The 16,236-nt window shown below is 53.2% G+C and overlaps 7 protein-coding genes across 7 annotated transcripts; 3 read left to right on the top strand and 4 right to left on the bottom strand.

Annotated features, from left to right (window-relative positions):
- Positions 1-129: 129 nt before the first annotated feature.
- On the top strand, positions 130-4,404 carry PpBr36_06455 (uncharacterized protein; the record flags this gene model as incomplete). The annotated part of the gene is made up of 4 exons (XM_029893600.1): positions 130-471; positions 550-576; positions 632-1,659; positions 1,725-4,404. The coding sequence occupies 4 exons, from the start codon at positions 130-132 to the stop codon at positions 4,402-4,404; spliced, it is 4,077 nt and encodes a 1,358-aa protein (XP_029745787.1).
- A 496-nt stretch (positions 4,405-4,900) lies between these two features.
- On the bottom strand, positions 4,901-5,269 carry PpBr36_06454 (uncharacterized protein; the record flags this gene model as incomplete). Its single annotated transcript, XM_029893599.1, has 1 exon — positions 4,901-5,269. One exon carries the CDS (start codon positions 5,267-5,269, stop codon positions 4,901-4,903), a length of 369 nt encoding a protein of 122 aa, XP_029745788.1.
- PpBr36_06453 (uncharacterized protein) lies at positions 4,992-5,765 on the top strand (the record flags this gene model as incomplete). Its single annotated transcript, XM_029893598.1, has 2 exons — positions 4,992-5,281; positions 5,717-5,765. 2 exons carry the CDS (start codon positions 4,992-4,994, stop codon positions 5,763-5,765), a joined length of 339 nt encoding a protein of 112 aa, XP_029745789.1.
- Positions 5,766-6,377: 612 nt separating this feature from the next.
- Positions 6,378-8,558, top strand: PpBr36_06452 (uncharacterized protein; the record flags this gene model as incomplete). The annotated part of the gene is made up of 1 exon (XM_029893597.1): positions 6,378-8,558. The coding sequence occupies one exon, from the start codon at positions 6,378-6,380 to the stop codon at positions 8,556-8,558; it is 2,181 nt and encodes a 726-aa protein (XP_029745790.1).
- A 287-nt stretch (positions 8,559-8,845) lies between these two features.
- On the bottom strand, positions 8,846-10,774 carry PpBr36_06451 (uncharacterized protein; the record flags this gene model as incomplete). Its single annotated transcript, XM_029893596.1, has 4 exons — positions 8,846-9,987; positions 10,065-10,386; positions 10,470-10,636; positions 10,729-10,774. The coding sequence occupies 4 exons, from the start codon at positions 10,772-10,774 to the stop codon at positions 8,846-8,848; spliced, it is 1,677 nt and encodes a 558-aa protein (XP_029745791.1).
- A 614-nt stretch (positions 10,775-11,388) lies between these two features.
- Positions 11,389-12,330, bottom strand: PpBr36_06450 (uncharacterized protein; the record flags this gene model as incomplete). Its single annotated transcript, XM_029893595.1, has 1 exon — positions 11,389-12,330. One exon carries the CDS (start codon positions 12,328-12,330, stop codon positions 11,389-11,391), a length of 942 nt encoding a protein of 313 aa, XP_029745792.1.
- Positions 12,331-13,054: 724 nt separating this feature from the next.
- Positions 13,055-14,176, bottom strand: PpBr36_06449 (uncharacterized protein; the record flags this gene model as incomplete). Its single annotated transcript, XM_029893594.1, has 1 exon — positions 13,055-14,176. One exon carries the CDS (start codon positions 14,174-14,176, stop codon positions 13,055-13,057), a length of 1,122 nt encoding a protein of 373 aa, XP_029746427.1.
- Positions 14,177-16,236: the final 2,060 nt, after the last annotated feature.

Genomic DNA, 16,236 nt, shown 5'->3' with positions numbered 1-16,236 from the left:
ACCGTCCCAAGCTCCTTTGGTAGGCTGGGTGTCTTGACGTAGTCGAGCTCTGTCTGTAAAGGGCTTCATCTCAATAATTGTTTGAAATCTACGCCATGCGCAGCGGCTGTGTCTGGTCTCGCCATCGCCATGTCCGACGAGGAGACTCCCAATGTCAATAAGGGCAAGCAGTCAACAGGTGACCGTACCGATTCGTCGCCTCAAACCCTGTCACAACCGCCAGATGTTACCGTGAGCGACGAACGCGCTGCTGAAAGCTCGCCCAACACAGGCGCCCCATCAATACCTGATGAAGATGGCGACGAAAGTGAGGAGGAAGAGGACGATGAAGACGACGACGAAGAAGATGAGGACGATGATGAGGAAGAGGAGGAACCGCGGTTGAAATATACTCGTTTGACCCAGAATCTGGGTGCTGTGTACAAAAATGGTGATGCCACGAGTTCGTTTCTTGTTGCAGGCGACAAAATGGTAATGCGAATGTCACTGCTGGGGTAGTTATTTCTTCTTCCGTGATGAGTCGCTGACCGAACCCTTTGCGCTGTGTAGATCATCGGCACACATAGCGGAAACATTGTAAGATTCTGCTCCGTGTATTCCATGAGTGATCTTCCTGCTGACAATAATATAGCATGTTGTGCAATTGCCTTCTTTTCAAACTCTGCTCGTATACCATGCTCATTCGGCATCTGTTACTTCGGTCTCGATTTCACCGTGTCCTCCTCCAGTTTCATCCCTCAAGCCAGATGCTCTTAAAGCGGTGCCACAGAACAGCGAAGCCGCCAGCTTGCGCCGGCCAGCTTCAAAACATACAGAGGCGTCTCCTGCCGCAGCGTCGAGGAAACCGAGAGAAACCCCTCCAGTTCCGAATATGCCATCGAACCATATTCATATCGCTACTTCATCCATGGATGGGAACGTGTGTATACAGTCACTCATGGAGAGAAGGGATGTACAACTCCGAAACTTTGCGCGACCGGTTCAGGCAGTGGCACTATCCCCCGAGTACAAAAGCGACAAGACGTATCTGTCAGGGGGCCTTGCTGGGAGCTTAATCCTCACTGTTGGTGGACAGACCGGAAAGAGCAATTCCACGACGATAGGTACAGCTGCAGCTACAGCATCCAGCTGGCTAGGTTCGATAGGTCTTGCGGGTAATGCGGGCAAGGATACCGTGCTTCATTCGGGAGAGGGGACCATCAGCACCATCAAATGGTCACTTTCTGGCAAATACGTTGCCTGGTTGAACGAACACGGCATCAAGATCATGAGATCCAAGATCAAACTGGATAGCGCAGATGCAGACGACGCCTGGAAGCGCATCGGGCACATTGATCGGCCACAATCCTCAGAATGGGATGCCATGGCGAGCGCATGGAAAGGACGAGCTGAATGGATGGATGAGCAGGCCGTCGAGATGGATGACAGCGTGGACGCAACTTTAGTCAGCGAGAGTAGAAACGACCAAACCTCATCAGGTGCTCTATCGCCAGCAGCAGCGAAGTTGAAACAACAACAGTCGAAGCATGACAAGACTATCGAGAAGCTAGTGGTCGGCTGGGGAGGCACGATCTGGGTGATTCATGTTCACCCTGGAGGAATGGGCGTGGGGAAGAACGCGGGCGAAAAGTCCGTGGGCAGGGCTGAAATACATCAAAAGTACGACTCTCTCAGGATCACCCATCATTCGCGAGCCTTGCGATGCTGACTACTCCTTCATACAGACTTCGCATGGACTGCATCATTTCTGGAATTTCTTTATATACCCAAAGTCTTTTGCTGATTCTCGCATACTGCCTACCGGAGGACGAGGATGAAGATGAAGATGAAAATGACGATGGGGAGAAGACACCAACGCAATCCCGAGGTCACCGTTCACAACCATCGGCTGCCTCAAATAGCAGTGAGCCGTCGGGGGGGATAAGACGCAGGCAAAACAATCAACCCCCAGAGCTGAGGCTTATCGACTTGAAATCGCAATCAGAGATATACAAGGACGGTCTCAGCATCAGTCGATATGAGCGACTTTCGGCGAGCGACTACCATCTAGGAGTATTGCCGGCACAAAATCAGGAAGCCGTTGCCTCATCCAAGAGTGCATTGGAAGCACTGGCAGGGTTTGGGACAGATATGTGGAACGCTGCCATTAACCCCAAAATGTTGTTCAGCTCCGGAGCAAGCATACGGAGTGGTCACAGCAATGACGCAACCTCAGGCTCAAAGGTCAGCGTGGCGGGCAGTAGTATCAGAGCTCCCTTCAAACTGCAGACTCAGGCAGTACATCCTTCGCTCGAAACTCCTGGTCCCAAAATATTTATGCACAGTCCGTACGACTGTGTCTTGGCGACCAAAAGAGACCTGGGAGACCATCTCATATGGCTCGTGGAGCACCAGGAATACCAAGCCGCATGGGAGCTACTTGACGAACATCCCGAGATCATGGCTGCTTCCTCGAGCGCCTCTGATCTGGTTGCCACACCCACCGCCGAGAGGTCAACCCAAGTCTCGGATGACTTATTTGACGATACTACGTCTACCGTAGATGCGGCGAGCCGAGCGTTTAATTCTTCAGTAGCCAGGGAAAAAAGAAGGATTGGCGAACTATGGTTGCAAGATCTCATCGAGGATAACGACTGGGTCAAAGCCGGCCAAATTGCAGCCAAAGTTCTCGGAAGCTCTGAACGCTGGGAGAAGTGGATATGGACATTTGCAGGGGCCGATAAGTTTGACGAGATAGTCAACTACGTACCGACCGAACCAATGCGTCCGCCCATAGATGGTTCCGTCTACGAGGTCATGCTCGGCCACTACCTGAGAGAAGACAAGCCTCGCTTCCGGGAATTGCTGGATCGCTGGCCTGTGGAGCTGTTTGATGCCAACACCATTGCGACAACTTTGGAAAACCAACTCAAATACCGCGACGTGAGGGAGGATAGTGTCGAAGACGGAGAGAAAGGACGTGACTGGCGAATTGTCATGGAGAGCCTAGCTCGACTCCATGAAGCCAATGGGCGTCTGCGGGAAGCACTGAAATGCAACATCCGGCTCCAGGATGCAGAAAATGCATTCCGTCTCATCAGGGAAGGCCATCTTGCTGATGCGGTCGTTGACGACATTCCTAGCTTCATCTTGCTGCGCTTACCCTCGGGTATGGAGACAAAAATGAGCCTCGAAGAGGTGGAAGCGGCAACTTCTGAAGCTATCACGTTGCTAGTTGATGAGGCACAAAATGGCTTGGTTAAGCCCGAGGTTGTAGTTTCGCAGCTGCAAGGGCGGGAGAATCTGCACGCCTATCTCTTCTTCTACATTCGTGGCTTGTGGACCGGCCAAGGAGTTGCTCCTCACCGACAAGAGGGTGCGACCGAGGCCCGCGAACGAATGCTTGACGATAGCAGGTCGCTTGTCGACGATTTCGCAGACCTTGCTGTGCAGATGTTTGCGACGTATGATCGGTCATTACTGATGGAGTTTCTTGAGCACTCACTATCCTACTCGTTTGAGAAGGCAGAAAAAGTATGTGAGGAGCACAATTTCATCCCTGAATTGGTGTATCTGTACGCAAAGACGGGTCAAATGAAGCGAGCACTATATCTGATCATTGACCGGCTCGCCGACGTCAGCCGTGCAATCGCTTTTGCCAAGACACAAGACGATCCAGACTTGTGGGAGGACCTACTCAACTACAGTATGGACAAGCCGCGATTTATCAGGGCGCTGTTGGAAGAGGTCGGGACGGCCATTGACCCTATCACACTTGTACGACGGATCCCTGAGGGCTTGGAGATTCCAGGCTTGCGGGAAGGCTTAACGCACATCATGAAGGAGCACGAGATACAGCACAGCATTTCATCAGGAGTCGCCCGCGTCCTGCGCTCCGAAGTCTCTGGGGCTCAAGCTACGCTGCGGAGTGGTCAGCGCCGCGGCGTCAAATTCGAAGTCGCGCCCCCCGGCCAAACACAAATGGACGCGAACACAACGAGGCGCAGCGGGAACGACGTAGCAGACGCAGCAGCAGCGGCTCTAGACAAGGCTTTGGCATCTGCACAAGGTTCCGCGCCAGTTACAGATGCTGATGCATCTGGGGCGGTGGCCAAGGTACCCAAATCGTGGACTCCTGGACACTGCCCGAAGTGCCTAGAGGCCTTCAACGAGTGGGATATGGAAACACTTGTTGGTTTTGCGTGTGGACATGTCTTCCACCTCTCACACTTGTTGGAGACGATAAATCCAGACCAGCCGAATGGCGGAAGCGAGGGGCTGCTCAATGGAGATTCTTTCCGGGCAACAGAGACCGTTGGCGGGCGACTTCACGTCAGATCCAAGGTCACGCATGCCAGGCTGTTGAAGGACAAGATACAGGGGGGATGCCCAATGTGTCCTCGTGATAGGAGTAAGGAAATGTAAAATAGGATGGTGTCTGCGTCGCAGTATCCTTAACAAAGATGTATCAAGTACTTGCAATCTAATTTGGCGCCCAACCGGGTTGTTGACTCTACGTTTGTGGACATGGGTAAAATGCTCAGACATACATAACCTTCACGCCTAGCTGATACACATATTTTCCCTTGAAATATCGCCTGCTTTTTGCTACTTGCCACTTTATTCAAATCGTGTTCCCACGGCGGTAATTAGTATGTCGTACCAACTGACGACTTTTAAAGACACTACAAGATGAAGATAACAAGAAGAATCTCGTCGTAGATATATTTCAAGACGAAAGGTATGAGGGAACAAACTGAGTATTGTTGCAGAGGGATAAAAGAGTAAGACTTTTACTTATTCAGGCCATGGTCTATCAGATTGCTACGATATTCCTTTTTTCTCGCGTCCTAAATCTGGAGAGAGAACCTACCTGGCCATGGAAAAGTCAAACTGATGACTCTTCTGCCAAAGCTGTGCTTTACTCAAGGCCGTCAGGACCAAAAACACCGATAAGACTCAAACTCCGGGTACTCGAAGCGAAATTCATGCATTTAAAAGAAGCCGCAATCATGTCCTCCTTGCTCGCCTTTGTAAAAGCGATCCGCCGCACGGAGGCCTCGGACAACGGCGTAGTGTTGGCTGCTTCGGCTGCCACCCGGGCGTCTTCAGCTTCCCGATACTTACGGAGTGCATCAGAAACTGCCCCTTCGGATTCGGTTTGGGAGATTAGGAAGTTGAGAAGGGTCGATGCGGCGCGCCGAAGCTCCCAAGCCGCCACCAGGCTCGCGGTGTTGGCTGCCTCTACGGGGCAGACGGCCGTGCGGGAGGTGGATGCCTGGGATGCCATGTTTAGTGCTTGGTGAGCTAATCGTATGTTAGTGACGGTACGTTAGTGTCAGTCTGGCTCGTCCTGTGTTTATGGTGTTGCAATGCAAGGTTAATCGATGTGGGATAACTGATTGACAAAAAATGAGGTATGTGGTGAATTTATAGGCGTGTTCCTTGCATGTATGAGAGCGGGTGGGTAAAATCCCCATTGTTTTCACGGACGAACGAACAAAGTTATTGTTCATAGTGAGACTGACAAAGCTCCCTCCAACGATCAACTCAATGCTTTGTTTTTTGTTTTAGCGTTTGGAACAAAAACATAGGCCACTGACGAGCTTCATGCCGGTGGAATCACGTGAAGGTCCGAGGAGAAACCTTAGTCATCACGCGGGGTTCTTCAACTTTGGCTTCCATTTTAGTCCCCTTTTTTCCCCCCAACCAAACTCGTCCACACACTGCTACTCAGCCCACCCGGACTGAAATCTTCGCATGTGCACTTTTCCTCACCAGTGTAAATTGTGACAAGTCAACCGAACCACAAACGGGCATCAGCAGCAAAACAGACGGCAACCTTGTTACAGATCCCCCGCCGTTTACTTCCAGGAAACGCTATCCGATTATTGGGGTCGAAGAAAGCCCGCACGTTTCCTCGCACCGTTCCTGGTTGCAGGTCCCCTGCCAAGCGGCCAGTGCATATCAGACAGACCCTTTACCAAATCCGAAGGTACTTTACTACACCTTACCTACCTACCTACCTGCCTACCTCGGTAATAAGACCTCATTGATGCTCTGTGCCCCATCCATTGCAAGTGATCAAGTTCGGTTGTGAGATTGGGGCTTTTAAACCAAAAAAAAAAGGGACAAAAAGGACAAATGGACACTTGAATTATTTTTGTAGAGCGAATGGCTAATTTCGGCCGTGTTGCAGCCGTACGGAGCCGGAACCGGCTTTGTATTGCCTGAGGTGCCCTGGTTGGTCAGTTGGCGATCAGCGGTCTGGCTGCTCGTCAACGATCCCCGCATTTCTGGTTCGTCCCGGTAAAGGCGTCCGTCCGTAAATCGGCACCGGAGCAACCTCAATTTTCGGCCTTGGCCTGGATCTCAGCCAAAGGGCTGCAGAAACAAACATGCCGGCAATAATGGATGACCCGGATACGCCGACCATTTATCGCGTGTCCGGAGAAGCGCCCTACCCTGATCCGCTCAACCCGTCTTTCCCATCCACCATTGTGCCTCGGCAAGTGACGCTCCGGGACAGGCAGACGGTGGCAACCATAGTGCCCTTCGCTTCGCAACATCAGGTGCCCCTGACGCTGCTGCAGTACCTGAGCGACCAATTCAAGAAGGAGATCGAGGGCGGCGATACCTATCCGATGATCGAGCCGCTGCCCTTTGACCGTTTTGCCGCTTATTGGTTCCAGAACTTTGGTGGCATCATGCTCTTGGGAAGCATCAACAGTGCCGACGAGGTGGTCGAGGGCAAGGACTGGGCCCGTGAGTGTCTTGGAAGCTTTTACATCAAGCCCAACTACCCCGGCCGGTCTAGCCATGTTTGCAACGCCGGTTTTCTCGTCACCGACGCGTCACGCAACCGCGGTGTCGGCCGCCTGATGGGCGAGACGTACCTCGACTGGGCTCCCAAGCTGGGCTACACCTACTCCGTCTTCAACTTGGTCTACGAGACCAACGTCGCATCTTGCAAGATCTGGGACGGCCTCGGCTTCAAGCGCATCGGCCGCGTCAAAGGCTGCGGCAGCCTCAAGAGCTACCCGGGACAACTTATTGACGCCATCATCTACGGGCGCGACCTGGTGGGCCAAGACGGCGAGGACTTCGTGAGTGAAGAGCGTTTCGACAAGATCAAGTTCTACCTCAAGTACGGCAAATATCCCAACGGGGCTGACCGCGCCGAGAAAAGCAGACTTCGTAGCGCCGCGACTCACTACAAGCTGCTTGAAGATGACCGCCTCATGCTCAAGGGCAAGGAGGTCATCTCGGACCCGCGCCGGCAGTATGAGATCGCACGCGAGGTACACATCCAGCAGCACGGTGGTATCAACCGCACCACTGCCAGCATCGCCGAGAGATATCATTGGAGCCGCATCAAGGAGACCGTATCGGACGTGATAAGGAACTGCACCGAGTGCAAGGAGCTGGGGAAGACACCTAGCAACTCTGCGTCTTCCGCGAGTACAGGAACTGCAAGTGTCGTTGCGGCTGGGGCTGGCTCAGGGGGCAGCATTCACAATGGCGTTGTCTTGTCAGAAGTACCCACCAATAATACATCTTTGCAACGAAGCACCAGTAATAACAGTGCCACTTTATCGGAATCGCACCAGTCTCTTTTGTCTGCCAGATCTGGGGAGCCCAGAACGTTCCTGGCAACAGCACTCAACGCACCGTCACCACCACCACCACCACCACCACCTGACATCACAACAACGAACCAGTACCCACCGAACTCAATACCAAGCTCGATGGCGTCTAGTGTGAATGGAGTCCATGACATGATGCACCAAACGTCCAAATCTCATCAACTAACCGCTTCCTCGTACGCAATACCGTCTACTCTGGCATATGCAGACCCGGCTTCCATGACAATCATGTCGCCTTCAGAAGCGCTCCACACATCCAGCGCATTGCCCAACACACACAGCCCAATGTTACAAGACCAGTCGCATGGCAACACACTACATTCTACGTACCACCATAATGGCCACCATCACCACCCGCATCACCACCACCACCACCACCATCATCATCACCATCATCACAATGAGACGTCCCCCATGAGCCTTGCAGACTACGACCAGCCCATAGACCCCCAGATAATCAGCCAACCATCTTCTCACCATCACGACCCAACCCACGACCCGTTCGGCCCCTTCTCGCCGACGCACCATCATCCCGACACCGATCCCTTCCAGGCGCTGCTGCGCCAGGTCAACAACGGCCACAGCCACAGCCAGCAAAGCCAGCCTGAAGCTTCGCCACCCACCCCTCAGCCTCCGGCAGACGAGAGCGACAGGATAGATGGCGACGCCGTCGACCGGGACATGGACATGTTGATTCGGCAGCAGGACGACGACGACGAAGACGAAGAGCTGACGGTCGGTGCCGTTGGCGGAATGGATGTCGACCCGGCCGGGATGGGGAGGGTCAAGCCGCCAGGCCTGCAGAAACAGTCGGGTGATCTTCATGGTGATGATGTCATGGACTCGCACAGAACCGACGCGTCGGGGAGATATCCTGCTGCCACTGGGGCTGCGAGGGAAAAGGAGGTGTATTTCTCATACGACGAAGGTTGAGCTGACATTTGTTTGCCAGCATGTCCCGTCTTGGCACTCGGGTTGATGAGGGCAAACAGCACAGAGCAAGGCTAGTTTCCTTTTTTTTTCTTTCTTGTGGTATCACGGTTTTAGTCTATTCTTTTTTGTCCAGATGTCTAGCGATAGGTGCATTTCTTTTTTTCTCTCTCTCTCTCTCCCTTTCTTCTACTGTCCACAACCACCCAGGATACCCGCATGAATAGAACGTTTTCATTTTTGATATGCCATGCACAGAGACCGACATCTGCTTAATAAACTAAACCCACCTATCGCCGGGGCATTCCCCTTCCCCTACCCCTGAGGGCCCTTTGTGCTGCGCCCGGCGGCAGGGCCTGACCAGGCGCTTGTGGCGGCGCGCTCTCCTCGTTGCGGATGGTCTCGTCGACGGACAGGATCAGGCAACAGGCCTCCGTCGCGGCCTGGATGGCATTGATCTTGATGAGCGCGGGCTCCCAAACGAACCGCTCCATCAGGTTGGCGACGCCCTCGTTCTGGAAGTCGACGCCGGCCCACGTGTTGCCCTTGCGGTGCTCGACGCGCAGCTTGTTGAGTATGTCGGTGGCGTCAAAGCCAGCATTGTCGCACAGCTGGCGGGGGATGATCTCGAGGGCCTTGGCAAAGGATTTGATGATGGCCTGTTGCTTGTGCGCCTGGTTCTTGAGGTCGGCGAAGCGGTGCAGGTGGGCAGAGACCTCCATCTCGACGGCACCGCCACCGGCGACCACGGTCCGGTTGCGGATGGCACGCTTGACGATCATGATGGCGTCGTGCAGGGAGCGCTCAACTTCGGCGATGAACTGCTCGGCTCCTCCACGCAGCACCAACGTGCAGGTCTTGGCCTCGGGGCAGTCCTCGAAGAAGTTGAAGCGTTCTCCTCCGATCTGGCGCTCCTCGAACGAACCGCAGGTGCCGAGGTGCTCGGGCAGGATGTCGGAGCATGTCGACTGGACAGTAGCGCCGGTGGCTTGGACGACACGCTCCATGTCCTCGGATGCCACGCGGCCGGCGCAGAATATGTCGCGGTCGGCAAAGTACTGTGTGGCTAGGTCACCAATGGGCAGCTTGCTAAGCACAACCTTTGCGCCGGTCTTGTAGATTGCCTCGAGCTTCTTGAAGATAATCTGCCACTCGGCATCGACGATGGCCTGGTATTCCGACACCTGCTCGACCCTGACCTCGGCGTTGTCCTTCTCCGCCTTGAGCTCGAGCTCAACGTTGAGGCAGACGATCTTTGGCTTCTTGAACGACTTTGGCTGTTGTTCAAAGCCGGCATAAGAAAAGGTCTTTTTGAAGGCGACACCGTTGACGAATAAGGAGTCGGTGAGCGAACCGCCGGGGATTTTCTTGATGCCTATTAACTTCTCATTGAGGTCCTCCTGGTCCAGTGTCAGGACGGCATCGACAACCACTAGCAACCGCCGATCTGTTAGCATCTTACGGTCCCTCAAAGTCTGGCAGTGGAGGATCATAACGGGCTCGACTGACTCTTGGTGAAAAATTCCGTATTCCTCTTGATCAGCTTGCTGGTCATGGCCGTCCCGGCGAGTTTGGTCAAAGTTTCCCTGTGGCTTCCCTCGCTTGTGCTGACAGCAATCTCCTTGATCTTGTTGACGGCCACGGCAGATGCGCGCCTCAGACCCTTGATGATGATCTGAGAACTGACACCCTGCTCGACATGCTCCTTGATCTCCTTGAGGATCTCACCGGCCAGGACGACCACCGAAGTTGTTCCATCGCCAACCTCTGCGTCTTGTGATCTTGCAATATCAACCAGGATCCGTGCCGCGGGGTGGACAATATCGAGAAGCTGTTGGCAAGCAACCGGGGGTTAGGTGCTGTGTCCGGACCAGAGACTGTTACTGTTCGATCATGCAAGGTGCGTTTCCTCACCTTCATCACTGTTGCGCCATCGTTGGTAATGGTTTGCTTGCCGTTGGCATCCACCATCAACAGGTCGCCACCGTAAGGGCCGAGCGTCGACTTGATAGTTGCCTGCACGGCTAAGCAGGCATTGATGTTGGAAACAATCTGACCCTTGCCCTGAGAGCTGTCCGTGCCTGCACAATAGAGCCTCAGTTAGTCCATGCGGCGGGCGACGACGTGGGTGGAAGCTGGTGACGGGGGGAGGGGCTTTCGCAGGTTCACGGACCCTCCTTTAGGACGATGATAGTGGGCGTCTGCCCGCCAAACGACATTTTCGCGGAATTTCTGGGGTTGAGAAGCGATCAAGTATGGAAATCGAGGTCTGGGATAATGCAACGGGTGGTTTTCGGGTTTGTCGTTTTCGCGTGCGGTTGTCTTGCCGGACGACGCCTCTGTGCTGCTCGTTGATTCGTAGCTCCTACAATATAGGAGCTTCAAAAAATTAATCACCGCTCCGCGCCTTGCAAACCCGGTCGGAGCTCAACGTGGGGTTGGTTTTGCTAGGCGGTTCCAGGCAGGACGTTTTGGTCCGTGCACAGCCCCGCGCCACTTCAAAGAAGTCCCCGTTCAATCGCGACGCGTGTGGCTCGGGGTTTAAACTTTGGGCAAAAGCTATCAATCAGTCTTTATTGCTTTTCGAACGTTTTGCGACGATCAGATGAGATCTCTCCTAGGTCAGGGAAGCCAGGCACCAGAGTTCAGCCTTAAATAAAAGCCTCAGCCACATTTTCGTCAACAAGTCCCGAAACGGCAAGAAATAGTCGTTGCATGATATCAAATGCTGCACAATTGTCGGCTCATGTCCTCTATGTGATGTGGCATTGCCTTGGCTCGGCTCTCTTTCCTCCCCCAATTGGTTGATCTCATTGTGGTCATATCGACCCTATTACTCACTTGTCTCCAACCGCTTGACATGTCTAACGGTGCCCCCGATCCAACACACTGCTTCCTCACTGCCGGATTCAATTCTGACACGTATCTCTGACGGACACCCCATTGCCTCTCCCTGCCTCACGATCACGGACCTATCTCCCCCCAGCACCTTATTCTCCAAAAGAGCAAAGCTCAAAGCCGCGGCGGCAATGCCCGTTGCTGCGTCCTCAGGGTATCCAGAGGCTTTGGGAAACTGACGAGCATGCACGATCAAAGAGCCATTTCTAGTGGATTCATCGCCGCTGTCGTCGCTGTGCAGGGCATATGGGTACAGTCCTGTAGAACCGAGCTTCTCGCATAGTGCTTGCATTCGTGAAAAGTCTGGTTTGAGCGCGTTGAGTGCAGCTGAATCTCGCATGGGAATCATAGTCTTGGCTCGGCTTGTGCAGGCATTCTGGATTGATGCTGTATCGATCTTGTCGCTGCCAGACTCCCCTAGGACCGCTGCTATTTCTTTGCTCAGGCCCTCGTCTTGAACGGGTCTGACCCAACCCCGTGGCTGCGATACCTCCACAAGAATCTTTCCTTCTTGTTTACGCCGACGAGCTCGGACAAGGCCCGATATGGTTGAGTAGCAAACTTCATTTTGGTCATCGCGGAGAATACCCAGCTCTCCCAACAGCCACGTGGTTCCCACGGTTGCATGCCCGCACATTTCCATTTCGTGCTCGGGGACGAAGAACCTCAGTTGGTAGTCCGCCTTCTGTGACACAGAGGATGCCTCTGAAAGCGGGATAAGGAAGGAGGCCTCATGTCCATACTCTCGCGCTATTCCGCGCATGTCTTCTTCGGACAAAGCCGACGCATCGAGTACCACCGGCAGCAAGTTCCCGCCAGTTTCCGGGCTGTCGGAGGCCGTGAAGACAGAGACGAGGTGTACTTTTGAGAGTTCCATTGTCCCTTGAGTTATCGTTACTTTCTTTACTTGCGGGTTGAGCCGCTGAGGTGGCGTTTCGGTGCACGTCAGCAGGCGGTTAGTCATATCATTAGTCCGAAATATGTACTCGCGACGACAGATCGTGTGGAGAACGCCGAGGCCCCGCCATTTCAAGGTACTTAACAGATGCTCAAAGCACCTCCTCACTCAACACTCTAATCCCTTACCTGGGCAAGTCTCCGTTCCTTACCGACAGCCTTGTCAAGTTTTGATTCTGCCGTCAAGATAAGAGTATACGAAATACAATGTGTTTGCTGTACTCTTATGAATTTCGTCGGACTTTCGGCGAAAACATTACACTATAACTGAAGCATCCCGTGTCTGTCTTTTTGGATAGCAAGTCACTGGAGTATCCAGAAAGAGATCCTTTCTTATGTCTATATTTGGTCTATCAAAAGGATTGATGGAAGCAAAAACGGAAAAAAGCACACAAAATTTTATTCCCTTGGCTTTCGCCACCACCTGAACGCCTATACCTGCAACATGGAGCACGTCGAACGCGTGACGAAGTATAATACCTGATAATTGCCTGATGATGCCACCGGAGACCACCATAAAAAATAAAATAAAATAAAAAGCTCGAATCAACTGAACCCGATAAACATATAACGCCGAGCCAAGAAAACTAAAAGCAAATGTGGTGTGGAAAAGAGAGAGAAAAACAAAAAGGATTCACTTCGGCTCAAGTAGACTTGGCGGGCTCATTGTTGACCTTTCCGGCAACGCTCCAGTCGATGATGTTGTTGTACGGCTGGGGCTCCGCATAGGGCTCGCGCGCGGCAATCTTGGCAGAAGTGGCAGCCTTGGAGGTAAAAGTCTTTCCGGGCGTCTTCCAGTCCCAGACGATTGAATAAGGGGACCGCGCGGCCTTGCCGCCTACGACGAGCTGCATGCCGTCCGCATCAAAGCAGTTGTCCTTGACGGTGCCGCCGCACTGTGGGAATATCTTCTTGTCGCTCATGCGGCAGAAGGACTTTTCGCTCAGGTTGAGCAGATCGGGCCCGCTCGACGTCTTGCTGTCGCACAGCTCCTTGACCGAGTGGTCGGTCCCGTTGGTGATGACGATGGCCGACGGAGCGGCGGCGGCGGCGGCGCGACGGTTCTTCTGCGAACCACCGTCGTTGACGACGCGCTTGCCCGGGACCGTGGACTGAGACGTCGTCTTGCCGTCTGCGTTCCAGTAGTCGATGGTCTGGGGACCGGCCGTGGTGAAGTACTGGAAGGGGGCCTTGCTGTTGCACAGCTTCTTGACGTCCTTGCCTTGGGGGATAGTGCTGGTGTCACTGCGGAACTCTGGAAAGTGCACCTGGAACCCGGTCTGGGGCTGGTTGCCGTCCGAGTCGATCCACATGCACTTTGGCTTGTACCCGGAGCTCTGGACGAAGATGTTACTGTAGTACCAGCTGCCGCCGCAGGCCTCGCCCCAGTCGCCGGTCAGGGCGTACTGGTTGCCGTCGGGCCAGGTGATGGAGGTGTAGGCGATGCAGACGGCATCGCTGCCGGCCTGGACCAGCCCGTACGCCGCCTGCTGCCCGCTGCTCTGCGTCACGGTGAGGTCGGCAAAGTTGCCGTCCTGCACCTGCCCGTTGTTTTGCGCTTGGCCTAGGAACCCGCCCACCTCGTTGAAGAGGGCGACTCCGGGCACGTTGCCGCCGGCGTTGTTCAGGCCGCCCGCTGAGTCGAGACCAACTGCTATGCGCACGCTGGAGCCGGGCTTCTGCTTTTCAGGGAAGGCGTCCTGGGCGAACTGGATGATGCCCAAAACGCCGGAGACGACGCCGATGATTTCGATGACGGTGGCCATGGTTTAAGGGGGTATTGAGGGTTGAGTCGAAAAGAGTGACTTGAGGTTGGTTGGGTTGTTGAAGGGCAGAGGGTGTTTGACGAAACAAACAAGAGGGAACAAGAGTTGGAGATGAAGAGAGTGAGGCAAGGAGAGAAAGAAAACAGACCAGGCGAGGATGAGGCAGAAAATGATCAACCAAGGCATGTTGGGAGGGAGGTTGCAATGGCTTATATACTCACAGTCTCTCTGGTGATAGTCTACTGTAGCATTGACAACATCTACGGTCTCCCGGTATCGCGCACACCGTCGAATCCAGAGCGACATTACCGCTTTCTCCAACCACTCCGGTTCGACAGGAGGCGGCACTGATGTTGGCAGATTCCAAAAATAAACCCCCCTTGAAATTGGGTATATTCGGCTCACTGCGTGACTGACGACCTTGCTGCCACCCGACGAGGCTTGGTATGAACGTATCCCGGATATTTCTCCACAGGGCTACTGGATCATGTGGAAACTCATTTTGCAGACTCACTGGAGAGAAGCTGTATGTCCAGTCCCAGTACGAATTCACAACCACTGTCGGGAGTGTCCCTGGGATGTTCTGATGGTTCCACCCCCCATCGGCAATGAAGCCAAGCGAGCAAGGATGGGGGACCCTCTAGCGGCAATACCTGAGCTACCCAAGGGTTGGTTGTGGCTCTTCCCGACCGGTCAATATCAATCAACTTTCTCAGGGGCTGGCGGACGTCTGTGCCTCGCAATCAGTTATAGTGCTTGTCAAAGCTGTCTTCTGGACCTGCCTCATCAAAACAGCGTCGACTTGTGACTAATAGATTGTGTGGGGATGTGTTCTTCTTCCCTTTGCCATATCCCAGCCTTGGTAAGCCCCAAATTTGCCAGCCTTGCTGCCCTTGGCTTCCCAAACCCTGAGATTAGATCATGCATTGAAGGTGTAATAACAATGGAATATACATACATTCCAGTCTTCAGCATAGGTGGTGAATCAAGAACAAACCATCACTGTGCGATGCAGCTTCTAAGAGAAGCCTCTGGTTAAAAAAAAATAGGAAGCTTCACTCTTGCTTTTCGTCCTCTGCTTGATTTTATAGTATTTCAATCTCAGTCAGCAAGTAAGCTGAGAACCAGACACCGGAGCTGAAGATCCATCACGACAAAAGAAAGAAAGAAAAAAATCTCGGTCGGATTGTCGGAGGAACCGGGACCGGAGTCCGACGAGTTCTTTTCTCCGGCCGGTGCTACCCAAGAAAGAGCTACCGCACGGATTGCAACCGAGTTTCAACATACGATATCAGGTCAATGCTCGGGAAAGAGTTTGGTAAATCCTTCGGTTAATGCCGATCCAGGGTCCTCTTTGATCCTGGGGAACCCCTGATTTGTAAATGACAAGGGGCGCATTCAATTGCTGCTTTGGTACTGAAGATCCGGCGAACCAGTCGAGAGCACTGCCACATTTGGCAGGGATCTGATCAGGACGAGAGCCTCGGGCTCTTTTAGAGTATAGCTCTGGACCACGTCCGGCAGGGATGTCGGTCTTTTTTTTATCACAAACAGCCTACCGGGGCGAGTAATGTCCCTTCAAATGGGTGGGATCGTGCCGCATGACTATCTGCTTTCGTGACGGAAAAAAAAAAGATTACTGCCACTCATTCATATGCCTTACATGACCAATACCACAAATCCTGCCCTTGACAAGAACTCGCGCAGTGGGGATGCTGTTCATTCACAGTCTGACTAGCATGTCTACCAGGTGTTGTTGAATGGATATTTGCGTTTGGGCTAGTGGTGCAATGAAATTTGATAGCGAAACTCTATATTGAGTGAATTTAGGTAAATATCGAATATGCCAGAAATCCAATTCGATTTTTGGTTTTTGGTCCCATCAAGCCTTGACGAGTTCTGGAAAAACTAAAAACGCAGGCAAGAACTTTCACAGAATGTCTTTTTACCATGTCATCACTGAGTATTTTGCTCGTCCTCTATAGAGTTCAATAGCCGCAGCTCAACTCCATTCCGACTGCAAATCATCTCAAACTCCTGATATTGCCAAGCAACCACCC

Source organism: Pyricularia pennisetigena, assembly GCF_004337985.1.
Source record: "Pyricularia pennisetigena strain Br36 chromosome 4 map unlocalized Pyricularia_pennisetigena_Br36_Scf_6, whole genome shotgun sequence".
Classification (NCBI taxonomy): domain Eukaryota; kingdom Fungi; phylum Ascomycota; class Sordariomycetes; order Magnaporthales; family Pyriculariaceae; genus Pyricularia; species Pyricularia pennisetigena.
The sequence above is the reverse complement of the archived record's forward strand: the minus strand, read 5'-3'. Positions and strand labels throughout refer to the sequence as shown.